Source organism: Cygnus olor, chromosome 1 (genome assembly GCF_009769625.2).
Source record: "Cygnus olor isolate bCygOlo1 chromosome 1, bCygOlo1.pri.v2, whole genome shotgun sequence".
Taxonomy (NCBI): domain Eukaryota; kingdom Metazoa; phylum Chordata; class Aves; order Anseriformes; family Anatidae; genus Cygnus; species Cygnus olor.
In genome coordinates this window covers 190,396,934-190,411,100 of record NC_049169.1, presented here as the reverse complement: position 1 = coordinate 190,411,100, position 14,167 = coordinate 190,396,934, and the positions used below count along the sequence as shown (strand labels likewise).

Here is a 14,167-nt window from a genome sequence, read left to right as displayed (position 1 = left end):
AAGAAACAACGTCCTTTTATGAGGAAAAAAACAACTCAGATTTGAGAAGGTAATACGGAATAAACCATTTTTATATAGTATTACCAATATCTTATGGTATTTTCATAAGGAAGCTAGGATTAGTAAGTGCCTCCATAAAGTAGGTGCCCAAGCAGTAGAGTTCATTGATCTTGAACAAATAAAATCACAAAGGAACCTTACTAAAAATTCCCAATCTTGTTTTAGATTAGTGATTCAGATGAAAGGCTACAGCTGGGCTACTGAAGATGTCATGCAGGTAGACTGTACATGACAAGCTGCAGACTGGGGAGCAGAAACTTTCTGATGGATCTACCAGAAGCAATTGGCAGGGCCCAGTTCAGGACAAGATCTTCAGGAGAAGCAAAGTACAACCACTAACATCAAAGTGATGCTGCTAAATTTCTCCAAGATTCTTCCTTCACAGTCTGCTGACCCTCTGAAGAAAGAACACTTCTAAAACTTGCTAAGTAGCAGCAAACTGGGAAAAGTTAGAAGCAAAGTAGAGAGAGAGACCAAATTCAGAATGATCTCTCCCCTTATGCAACTTAAGAAAAATAATCATAAATCAGGAACACCACATTAATAAATCTACCTGAGAAAAAGAAACCTTTGAGAGCATTTCTGTTTGCATTTTCATTCAACATCCTGCTCATACTCTTCACTAGTTCTGATCAACTATTACAGACTCCTACTTCTGCATAAGCATTAAGCCTTGAGCAAAGGAAAGCATAACTGTGGACAAGCATCTTCTCTCAGACCCAGCGTTATTAAAGGAAGAGATGACTGGTCCAAACTACATCATAAATCAACCTCAATCATTGCTGAAGCTTACTGTCCTCCACAGCGTAGCTGTTCAGGCAAATGTTCCACCAACTTCCCTCAAACAACAGCCAAGTAAATGTAAAACAACATTTGAACATTTTTGGATTGTGTGTGGGTTTTTTTTTTCCTCCCCCTTTGCTGAATATCAATATTAGCAACAGCAGCAAGTACCATCAGCAACAGCTTCTGATTCTGTGCCAATACACGTGCTGCTTTGAAGTGGTTTGCACATTACCATTTTGGACCTCCTGATTTTGACAGGTTCAATAGCAAGCTTCTGGCTAAGCTGATTCCTGTGTCTGATGGGTTTTCTGCAACATTCACACAAGCCATTCTGCAGGCACACAAAGTGGCAGAAATATGGGAAAAACAGTTTGCCCCACAAGCAAAGCTTTACTGCGTACACCTGTCTGTGTTCTGCTGCATTTTAGATTTCTGAATCTCAGGTTCCTACTGAGCCCAATGCACGTGGTATTTCACCTTTCACCAAAAACTCTTAATTACAGAAAGCAATTAAGCTCATGAGCACGAGTTCACAAAGTACATCACTACAAGCAATCTAAGCAAGTAGCTTAGGTGCTTAGGGACATAGTTTAGTGGTGGACTAGGTAGTGTTACACACTGATTGGACTTGATGATCTTAAAGGTCTTTTCCAACATGCATGACTCTATGAAACACACTGACCAGGGCTGAAACATTCCTAAGCCAAAAGATTGCCTTCAGGGATACAAACAAGTATTTCTACAGTCACGGCACACCGTGCCATTACACCATCTGGATTAAGTCAGCAATAGTTTGAAATACTCTGTAGTGCACCTTATTGCTGATACGATGATAAGGCATACGAATTATTTTTTGAAGACTGAATACCACAGAATTTTGTGATTATCCTGGAGATCAGAGCAACCACATGAAGTTGAGATATAAGCTATACAACTGTTAGACCGATGACACAATGAAGTGATGAAAGTGTGATGTTTCTTTCTTCCACAGAACACTTTAAAGATTCTATGACAACGAACAAGTTCCCTCTTTAAGGAAAAAAAATTGCAGTCTTCTTTCTTATCTTGCTGGATCTGACAACACTGTAATATAATATTGAAAAGACTTTCTTCAGCAAAAACTAGAGGATTATGTATGCATAGGCAGACACATTCACTAGGCACGAGCAGCAAGCCATTTCCAAAACAAACTCTTTGTACCAGACAGTGGTACGAGCTACCTCGGGCTTTTGGTGAGAGATGAAGTACTCTGAGTTGGTGCTGAGCGCTCCTGAAGTTAAATATGGTTGTGTATTCTAGCTCTCCAGTAACAAGAGGCTAACTGAAGAAAAGTATATCCTCTAGTCTCTTTCATTTAAATGATAGGTATCAAGCCTAGTCAGTATATATAGCAAAACTGGAAAAAAAAATCATTCTTTTTAATGATAATGGGGAAAACCCACGATGGTGTCTAGAGAGCTTCATTTAAATCAATAACTATTCCATGTATATAGCTCAGGTGAAAGATGCACCTTAATTCTTATAGGCTTTTTTCATAATTAAGTCTCCTTAGACATTTTTATTTTTAAAGGTTTTTTTTTTTTTTTTTTTTTTTGGAAGCAGAGGATTTAGCCTATCAAAATGGAATCTCTACGTTACAACCAAGGTTTGAAAGAAGTAATCAAACAGAAAAGTCCTCTGAATTCCTGCTCTAGATTTGTACATAGAATTATTACTTGAACTGTGTCAGTAACAGAGGGATGATTTAAGCAGTTTAATAGTATGGGGTTAACAACAGATCTTAACAGCTACATTCACTTAAAACAGAAGTTCCTGCCTGTAAAACCCCTGACAGCATAAGTTTCAGTCTGTCCATATGTTCACACAGTGATTTTAAGCTTTCAGGTTTGTAGCATGTTCATTATCTACAACACTTTTCAGAGAAGTCCCACAAGAGCAATCCAGCAACATTTAAAGACTTTCATGCTTTTTTAACGTTCCCATTCTTTTAAAGGGGAAAATATGAAGCAGGTGCTTTAAATCAAAAGTTCGACAGATGCAGTGTGCAACTGTGCAATATGTTGCCCATAAAAAAATAAAACCCTTTCAGATGTGATTTCAGAAATATCTAGAACAAAAGCACCGTGTTTCACAACAGTTATTGACAAAACAGCCAGATTCTCACATCACTTATGCCTATTACAAAGAGAGGGAAACAAAAAGAATACCTACTTTTTGAGAATGAATACTTACCACTTCTTCCAAGGCAGCACTTCTTCCAAAAGAACAAGTGAGATGTGCGAGGCAGTTAACAAATGAAGAGAAAAGTTCATTTGGAATGGCAGTTAAAATATTTCGAGGAAATACGGTTATCAGGTTGCTGATAATACTGGAAATTCCCACTGCTTCAGAGTCTTCTATTTCAATTCTATAGATAGAAATAGGAGTTAGTTAGCTGCCATCAAGAAAAATGTTAAAAGCCAATTGATTTTCTAGATACGTTTTCAATCAATAAATCTATCTCGTGTTAGTTTAAGAAGCACCTACTTGAAGATGCATTTTTTAAAATGTCAATCATCCAAGAGTAAACACAGATTATACCCAGAAATAAGCAAGTCGTACCAGTTCTTCACACACACACGCTGCACTCCAAACTAAAAGATTAAAAGATGCCATCTAAATTTAGAGAGCAGGCATACATACCCATTGATAGTATTCAGTAATCCCTCAATGAAGTGTGCCAGGTAATCAACTTGTGAACCTTCGTCAGGAAAGACTGACCCATGCAAAGACGCCAGCTGTGCCAGACACTGTAATGAATCTTGGGCCATATCTGTATCTTCTCTGATTTTTCGATGCACCTTTCAGGAAGCGAGATAGTTAGTAATACATGGAAAATAGGATGTTCTTACAACAGTCACATGCCTCTCAATCCAAAAGAGCACACACCAAAAAAAGCTTACTATAACTTCTATTCAGTCTGAAATGTGAGGGTTTCTACAACTCCCTAAACCCTAGCAAATGTCATGATTGCGACTCAGTTCACAAAATCGCGAGCCTCAAATTAACTCACTGATACTAACATTTAGTTAAGTCTTACTTACATTTTGAAAATTGAACTGTGTACCGAATGTTATGTCTTAAAGAGAGAAACAGATGCCAGCCAGTCAGACATACTGCTCCTTCTAAAAACAGCAATAATGACAGTCATCTCTATTATGCTAACTATGCCTAGGCTACGGAGTCTTGCTAAAGTTAGTCAACAAGTTCAATCAAGATTATATAGATGCTTCTTTAGCAGAGGTAAACACTGAAGACATATACAAAAATGAATGCATCACTTCCTTGGCAACACCCTTACATTATACAGGGCCAAGTCATCTTCTTTCATTTCTGCGCTGTGTTACATCACTACTGCTGCTAAGACCTTCTAGATTCAAATCTGCTAATATTGCCAGTAGACATATTCTCACAATTCATACTACAATTATCAACTACGGATTTTTAAGTATTTTCTTACGCTCACACCTTCTGTTTTTTCATGTAAGTTTTACTGAAAAATACAGGGTAGCTTTTTCCTCCACATGCAATTTACTTAAATTATATCATAAAAGTACAGTTAAGACAGTCTGACCACTCCCCTGTGGCATTTTATCTTCAGCTTCACCTAACTCATAACCAGTTGGATTAGCTGCATGGTTAACCTCTGAAAGATTAAACTGCCAGGAGAAACAAGCCCTGAAACAGAAATAAACATCCCTTCTAATATGCATTCCACACTTGGTTGAGATTTCAAGTGAAGGCTTCCTCTTTAACATGGCAGTCTTGCCAAGTTTTGCAAGGTTATTAAAATTTCTTAGATCAGTTATATGAATATGAACGACCACCATTCACTTACATTACTTCAAATAGCAAGCTAATACCACCAGCCTCAACCATTGCGAATCAGGAATCTAAAACCAAAACTGACAGCACACTGCCCTGGCTAGCCTTCATTCAAAAATAATCAAATATAGGCCTGCTTTGGTTGCCATTATTTAAAATGCAAATGCATTACAAAAATTTTGCATGTTATTGAAAACAATATCCTCGTCACAAATAAGTAGTCTTGTAAACCAGCCAAAGAGAGAGATTTAACTCAGATAACTTCATAGTTTTAAACAAGGAAGGGTTAATACGTAAGCCAAAAAGTTATTTGCATGTGGAGGTTCACAGCTGACAGTAGCAACTGTCTGGATAGTCTAGACAGCTGTTCAGATTGTGTGTAGCTGCTAAGAGGTCTGCCAGTGATTTTTTCACCTTTTCAAAACTGCTGGAACAGATTAAACTTTCAGTTAAAAAAATAACTTGTAAAAAAAATCCTACAAAGTATAGACATGTATCCAAACACATATCTGACAACTCTCAAGCACTGGAGATTTCCATTTGCTTGGTCTGAAAACAACTTTGTCCTAGCTTTGAACACATTATTTCTTTGCTTTGCAAAAATGAAATAGCGTGAGAATGATGAATTCTCAGGTCCCAAGAGATTTAAGATAACAAAATATCATAGTAAACTAATTTATAAACCAATAATGTTGCTGCTGCAGCATTTCCTGGCAGAACAAAGACTACCAACTTTCCCCCCCCCAACAGTGGTGGAAAGTAACATTACTTTTATCCAGACCTCTTTTTAAATCACAGGAAGTGAATATTACATTCCCCCCTCCCCATTCTCTCTCTTCCCCATCACTCCTAACTTCATCTATCTCAATTTAACTTGCTTTGATTCACTTTGTGCTGCGGAAAGAGATGCAAAATTTCATACGCTGGAACTGGCTAGAAAATGGCAATTACATTACTTATTTTTAGCTGTTCTGTCGAGCAAATGCTTTAAGATCAGCAAAAAAATACTGTTCATTTGAGAGCTGTTACACCTTATCTGAAAGGCATAGTCTAACCACTGCTCACAATGCTTGGTTTCATTTGATGAATACATGTTCAAAAGTACTAAACAGAACAAAGCTTAGATAACCATACACTTTTTTCCTTAGTTAATGGTTACCAGTTTAAGGCAATTTACAGGCAAAACACATATCTGTTAACCTAAGAAAAACAATACTTTGTTTGCTTTGACAAACCAGCTGAAGTTAACACAATCAGTCCTACCTGATGCAAAAGGAAGGATCCAAGAGTAAGGTTTAAAAACAGGCAGGAGCTGCTTTCCCTGTGGTCTGGACTATGAAAGTTGAAGAATGAAACTTACTGTAAAGAAAAGCTCCATAACTCTGCTGTCCAGGAGGGTCTCACGCCAGGATTCTGTTGGCTTTAGCATCACATTTTGTGAGGATTCAAACATAGCTATATAATGTCTGCCCAGTTATCTGGTGTCAAGGTCAACAATAACATTCCTACTTGGCTTTAAAAAAATCCTAGATACAACAGGATCCATTCAGAAAGAATGTAATGGAAACAAACTTTAAGCCTCTTCACATACACAGCATAATTCATGCATGAGGCCAAGGAATAAAAGGTATTAAGTATTGAAAAAAAGAATGCTCCAGGAATGTTAGATAAGAGTTTGATCATAATTATGAGACATACCATAGTGATACGATCACTTTGATAACCAGGGTGTCTAATGTGACACAGCGAGAAGGGAAAAAAGCAACCGCAATTAACAGGTGTTAAAATTTATGCAAAATGGGAAATCATTTTCTAAAAAATTTTCCTGGCAGCTTTTAAAAAGGCCTTAGGATAGCTAAAGATAGCCCATTGAAATCTATATCCTATTTTTCTAAATAGCCAAATATGCATCACAGAATGCAGATATGTTAGCCCCGCATTAATGGACATTTTTTATCATGCTGTGAAGAACAAAAGCGTAAGGCACCACAAGGCATTGTCATATTAAACATATGCTTGTAAAAAACCCACAGTAAAAAGCACACACAATAAAACCACGCCTTCCCTGCACTCATTTCAGTTATTACCATATCTTTTGGCATAATTTAGTTTTTATGAAATTCTGCCAGTGCAGAAAAATAACAAATACATTTACATTCTTGTCAGTCTGATCACAGAGTAGCATTTATCAGATTTTTGAAAGTGCTTCCTACTGTGACACCCCTCAATCCAAATAGCAGTAAAACTGCTTCAACACAGTTATGATTTCATTTGTCTTTTTAAAACCTTTCACTGCTCCCTCTGAACCCTTTGTATCCCAGCCATCAGAATAAGCAACAGCATGCTCAACTGCATATAATCTACTCATCAGTAAACTACAAAAGTTAATACTGTTCATTAAGTTTTCAGGTATTATAAAAAAAAGTTTATCCAAAAAAAATTGTATACTTCCGAATAAAAATAAATTTTACAACAGTACCATTCAGGAAAGCAGATCCCTTGAAATCTGATGGGATTTGTTTAAGAGAACAATGTATAAAGCAAACATCTATTTTAATATGAAGGATTGTTGTGCAAGGCAGGAGACACAATTCTGTTTTATTTACACTTGCCCTCTGAGTTCTGCCAAACACAGAAAATCACAGTAACATTGGGCAGAACAGTTTCAAAAAAGCCACTTTTTCCACGGCACAGCACCAAGTGGAAACTCACTGATGGTATGTGCCCAGAGCTGCATTCAGCACATTACAATGCACGAGAACAATCACGGATTTTCACACACGTTGAAACAAAACCAGTTTCACGATTCTCAAAACTATCAGTGTGTGTTGAACACTATCAGATTTGCAATATTTTAGACGCTGAAAAAAATTTTAAAAAAATTGAAAACAGATAATTCTCTATTTTACTTTCATCTGAAATACCAATGTCATTTAGGTGATCGAAAACACTTCAATTCTTCCAGATAAAAATAAAATACAGGCATGAAATTATCACATGCATCCTTTATCAGAATAATATTACAAATTAAGACTAATGTAATCAGTGCTGGTGCATTAAGTTATGCTTTTTTTCCTTCTCATTTATAATATTCTAAGAAGAAAAAAACATTTTAAAATTGTTTATTTTCAAGAAGGTTCTTTGCCTTAACTCTCTTGTAAAAGACTGGCATCCTTACCGAAGAAAGACTACAGATACATTATCAGTCTCTGAAAATCAATTTGCTCTCCACTAGCTTGAGTTTACGGAGGGGACGAGCTACATAACACTTTTCACGTGGAATGGAAGAAGGGCCGCTTTGCTGTCACTATTTTAACAAGCCCCAGTATTTAGTGGCCCTATCCTGTTATTTTTAGTGCCGTTTCTCACGCTAACGGACTGATGACATATCTGACAGACTTGTAGGTAAAATATCTGTTCATTAAACAATACAAATAATGGCTGCAGCTATTACAGAGATTTTACAGCCATTTTCTGTCCCACACCAGGTGAATGCAGACATTAGCGTAAGCTGGGTGTGGAGATGTGTGCTGCCATGAAACATCTGAACTTCTGCCTTATTAGCAGCAGCCCAGTTGTGCCAAACCTGAAAAAATGGCACTAAATTACCTACTACAGGGGTGTATACAGGACAAATGCAGTCTTCATCATCAAAACACGCAACAACATGAACGAATCTCTACTGTAAAGTGTAAGAGTATAACTAGATGCCTTCATGTTTCATAAAGCTCTGGTGATCCCTGATTAGTGCCTAGAGAGAAAGAGGAGAAAACACGGTTTAAGATGGATTTTCTTTTATCTTTGCCTACATTCATGTATGCAGCCGTTAGCTCTGCACTTGGTTTTGTTTAATGAACTGGAGAAATAAGAGTAATCTGTCTTAAAAATATTAACTTCTAATTTTTAAAGTATAATTTGGAAAAAAGTTCTCTGTGATTCTTGGAGGAAAATACTAAAAAAAAAGAAAAAAGATAAACAAATGTGTAATTTTCTTCCCATTCTTTGCCTCTCTTCCAGGATGGGTGAAGATAAATATCAAAATATTTCATATCCTAAGGCAGCCATAGGGGGATTATAACACTTCAGGACTTACCACAAATTCTATTTTTTGCAAATGGATCCCAAGGTTGTGGTTTTGTGTGCTTTATTTTTTTTTCCCCTCCATGAGAGGGGAGGCTTGCCCTGCCACAAAGAAGGAAACAAGGAATTTAAAAATCAAAGCTAAGGCTGCACCTACCAGACTCCCATCTGCAATTTTTTCCATAGCAGTGAAGAACTCAGAAATGGACGAAAAAGTCCTGGAGTGATGAGGCCCGATTTTTTATTTTAACTTCTTTTTTTTGTTGTTAAGTTGTTTTAATCATTTTACCTTTGTTGTCTGGAATCTTTCTGGAGAGCTTTATATCAGTCTTAGACTTATACTTTACAAATAAAAATCCATTGTTAAGGTAACAGCTTGGAAATCTGCCATCCAGTGTTATAATGCTAGCATACTGATTATATTTATATTTTTAAGACCTCTTCTGGCTTGCTAGTTAGTCAGCCAAGCACATGGGATGAGTCTAGGATCAACTCTAGAACTGATTGCTGCCCCCTATGGAGAACGGTTTCACAAATCTTTATATAACTCACACTCCTAGGAAACAGATCCAGCATTCAGCTGAAGAAAGGTAGGCTTAAACATTTCATTGTTAAAAACTACTTTATGTGGGAGACACCAGATGCAGATTGTGTCTGCAAAGCAACAGGCAGAGGAGGTGTAGGAAGACCCCAGCTAACCTTAAAACCAGCCAATTCTGGAGCAGCCACCAGCGCAGCCATGCCAGCACAGAGTCTCATGTTGACCACCCAAGTGGATTAATTCTGCAGCCCCTGCTAAAATTTGCTATCCCTACTAAAATTTGCTACCACAGCTCTACATCTAACAGTAAGCAAGCTAATCACTTCAAGCCTAACTTCTGCTTAAACCACCTATGCAGACACAGACACACAGACACAGATTTCTAGGTTGGAAGAGACCTCAAGATCATCGAGTCCAACCTCCGACCTAACACTAAGCACTCCACTAAACCATATTGCTAATCTCTACATCTAAACGTCTTTTAAAGACCTCCAGGGATGGTGACTCCACCAACTCCCTGGGCAGCCCGTTCCAATGCTTAATAACCCTTTCGGTAAAGAAGTACTTCCTAACATCCAACCTAAAACTCCCCTGTCGCAACTTTCGCCCATTCCCCCTCGTCCTGTCACCAGGCACGTGGGAGAACAGACCAATCCCCACCTCACTACAGCCTCCTTTAAGGTAACTGTAGAGAGCGATAAGGTCGCCCCTGAGCCTCCTCTTCTCCAGGCTGAACAAGCCCAGCTCCCTCAGCCGCTCCTCGTAAGACTTGTTCTCCAGACCCCTCACCAGCTTGGTCGCCCTTCTCTGGACTCGCTCGAGCACGTCCATGTCCTTCTTGTAGCGAGGGGCCCAAAACTGAACACAGTACTCGAGGTGCGGCCTCACCAGAGCCGAGTACAGGGGGACAATCACTTCCCTAGACCTGCTGGTCACACTGCTTCTTATACAGGCCAGGATGCTGTTGGCCTTCTTGGCCACCTGAGCACACTGCTGGCTCATATTCAGCCGACTATCAACCAATACTCCCAGGTCCTTCTCGGCCAGGCAGCTTTCCAACCACTCATCTCCCAGCCTGTAGCTCTGCTTGGGGTTGTTGCGCCCCAGGTGCAGGACCCGGCACTTGGCCTTGTTGAACTTCATACAGTTGACCTCAGCCCATCGCTCCAGCCTATCCAGATCCTCCTGCAGAGCCTTCCTGCCCTCGAGCAGATCGACACACGCACCTAACTTGGTGTCATCTGCAAACTTACTGAGGGTGCACTGGACGCCCTCATCCAGATCATCGATGAAGATATTAAAGAGGACCGGCCCCAGTACCGAGCCCTGGGGGACACCACTTGTGACCAGCCTCCAACCAGATTTGACTCCATTCACTACAACTCTCTGGGCCCGGCTATCCAGCCAGTTTCTAACCCAGCGAAGCGTACGCCAGTCCAAGCCCCGCGCAAGAAGTGATGGCCATACAGATGCAGCCCAAGACTCACACCTTTCCACTGCCTGCCACCTAGGAAGCTGATGAACTTCTAAGCTGTAGGGATTCCAAAGTTTTTTTTTTTTTTTTTTTTTTTTTTTTTTTTTTTTTTACTTAAGAGGGATAAAACTGACAAAAGTAAAAGGCAACTCTTTCTTTCACACTTTCTTCAACACAGCTGTTTTAGTCGCAGTGAATTTTTCCTCATATCCCAAACAACAGCCAGGACAGTACCTCATCCCTTCGTTTTTCACATGAAGACTGTAGTAAATTCAGGATAACCCCAGGCTGTTAGCAAACAGAAGACCTAAGGAAAGCAGCCCTGCTGCTGAAGGAAACCCATGTTCTCTCTCCTCAGCTCAGTCGTATCTGCAGTTGTGCAACAAATCACAGTCAGGACCTCACCCCGCTAGAACGAAGCTCTCAACCAGGCGGTTCCCTGCTCAGTATCACGCTCCTGAGAGATGCTGGGACAGGATGCTTTTTCAGCAGCGATGCCAACTCAAATCATTCCTCAAAACAAACCTGGTGTTGTTTTTTCTGAGTACTCTGTGTTTTTCATGCACTTCCATTACGCACAACAGATGCTACCAATCTGGGTTGGACCGACTTCAAATCCTGAAAGTCTGCAGAACTGTATGGTTCGCAGGATCTCCCAGAGGTCTCTCATTCTGGCTTGAGCCATTTTCACAACAGAGATATGAAGAGCTTGTTCCTTTAAATGTATAGCTGAGCAACACCCATACTAAAACCAGAATTCCGATCAGACAAAAGCTTCAGTCAGTTCATACAATTGCCATTGCACCATTAATTTTGATGGAATGGCAGCGATGCGTATTAGAGGAGTGCATCCCATCAGGGTTACGTAACCTGTATTTTAAATCCAATCCCTTATTCTACATTCACCTGAAAACTTGCCAGCTTGCCTCCTAGCAAGAAGAGGCACCAAATCCAAAACAAAAACTAAAGTTAAAGTTCCTGTTTATTCGTGTACTATTAGTGCTCTCTACAAAAAGCTGTAAAAACCCGTACCTTTATGAATAAAATAAGGGGTAAATAGTTCTATAATAACTCCTAATGACAGATAAGGAACACCTTTTTGTAGATGGGAGATAGCAGGACAAAGGCCTGATTAAAAACTTCTGCATTCGTGGGCATTCATCCAAAGTCTATTAGAATGCAGCTGCCAAGAACAGATAAATCCCAAAGTCAAGAAGTGGTAAGAAACACCTCTGGAGGTAAAAGAATCTGATTACATCCTGACTCCGTAGGACAGATTATACATCCATGTCAAAGTGCATTAGGGTCCAGCAACACTGAATTCCTTAACTGGGGTCTTTGGACACTCCTAATGTACTAGGAGTGGGATCCTTGAAGGCACTCTTATAAAGGAGAGGGCTGTATCTCTTATTACCCATCATTTGCTTGCACTTCCTTAACTATTCAAAACATTCATTAAAGAAAAGATTGAGTTTAAAACCAATTCCATCCAAGTAACCAATATCTAACTGTGCTGTGACAGCACTGAAAAAAGAAACCCTACAGAAGCCAGCATGCCACAACTGACTGCCATACGTTCTTAGTGCAAAATAGGAATTCTATGCTATTGTCCTTTCCAACAGTACTGCCAAAAATCCCCGAAGCATCTGCAAACATCAGGTGAACTAATGCCTAGAAGTAACAGATGAAAACAACAATAGACGATTGCCTGTGTGCTAGAAAATGAAATGGAAGAAACTGCACGTGACTGAGAGGAAGCCTCCTAAGTCATCATGCCTTACTACTGCAGTAAGACACTCAATAATTACTGAGTTCCAGCTTAAGAGCAGGTTGGTGTCAGCCTCTCTTTCACTGTTCAACAAGGTGGCTACTCCAGAATGCATCTTTTATGCCAGCTCTTCTTGCTGGTAAGAAACAATTTATATTTACTACAACTCTTCTAATAGCTGGCAGCGCTGCCTAAGACTGCATTTAACAATGCAACACATACCGAGTTATCCTGTAACAGCACTTCTCACTTCTCGAGAAGTCATATTTTGATGTCACTCTTGCAATTTAGTGATGTAAATGCTGTGCCTCAGTGAAAAATCACTAAGTCACTGAAAAGCACATATTTATACTGCTTTTTTGTAGGGGGCAGGGGGCACAGAATACCAGAATCCTGCTAAAGATTATGTACAGATACTGCAGATTACTGCTATGCTGCAAGGAATACTGAGAATCAATTATCTTGTCGGGAATATCAACTAAAGGAAAAAATATATATACACATATGTGGATACTATGGATCATTTTACTCCATGCTTTAGGTATTAAATTTATGCCCATTGCTTTGGCATGCGTACTGGCAAGATTTGGAAAGAGGATACCAACTGATCAATTGGCATTCCTATGTTCTTGTGTAATGTGCTACCTATGTAGAAATTGCAGCCAAGTTAAGCTTCACTGTCCAGGAACTAACAATCAACAGCTACATCAACATGTGGCTGTCACCCTAACAGCTACTGAACCTTAGTTAAGACCCACTTTTCTCAAAAGTGATTAAAGCCATTCCAAGTTCTGTGAAAACAGGTTGCTAAATAGAGGAGGGAGAGCACAACCAGTGTCATAATTCTTACAGCAAAATGAAATGCCCAACGGCAGAAAACAAGATGATATAATGTAGAACCTAAGTTATAAAAAGATGTAAAATAGAACCACATAAGAGCACTTGTGGTGGTTCAAACTAAAGGTCTATCTACACCAGAAGTGGCCAGAATTTAACAGCAATAGTATCTCAAGTAGGCCAAGTAGCAGAAAACTCTGTTAATCTCAAATAGCGATATGCCTTGCTTAGCTATTACAATTAACACTTATTTACAAATACGTATAGATTGGATCACTTCTAATTATATACAGGTGTAAACGAAAGCTGCAACTCTCAAGGCCTGAATAAATTTCTACCAACATCTTGCTTGTATTTAACTAGACCCACCATTGCAAACCTTAAGGTTAGGATAAAGTGTTCATGAAAAAGCTAGAGTTTTCACTTTCAAACTGTAACATCATCGGTATTTTTGATGGTGTACATCAGAGGTTTGCATTAGGCAAGACTAAAAATCAGAGGAAATGACCTCCACCCACCACTACACAACACAAAGGCATTTCCTTTCTATCTACAGTGACTGCTTTAAAAATCGAAAGTGTTCACACATTATTTGAATTCTCACAAATCCCAAATTCTCTTCTGCAAACTTTTATAAGATGCAATAATTTGATTCCAGTCTCAGTCTTGTAAGCACACACACTAAATTCCTCTCTGGCCCCTTGCCAAACCACCTCAGTGGTTAATAGGCGTGGAATATTTACTTTTCATCCATGGC

General features: G+C 39.2%; 1 protein-coding gene across 1 annotated transcript in view; it reads right to left on the bottom strand.

Annotated features, from left to right (window-relative positions):
* Positions 1-14,167, bottom strand: part of XPO4 (exportin 4) — an 80,075-nt gene that overhangs the window by 24,546 nt on the left and 41,362 nt on the right. The window contains exons 7-9 of the mRNA XM_040544025.1: positions 6,071-6,183; positions 3,529-3,686; positions 3,079-3,253 (exon numbers count right to left, since the gene is read on the bottom strand). Of these exons, the coding sequence (XP_040399959.1) occupies positions 3,079-3,253; positions 3,529-3,686; positions 6,071-6,183 (446 nt within the window). The remainder of the gene's footprint in view (positions 1-3,078; positions 3,254-3,528; positions 3,687-6,070; positions 6,184-14,167) is intronic.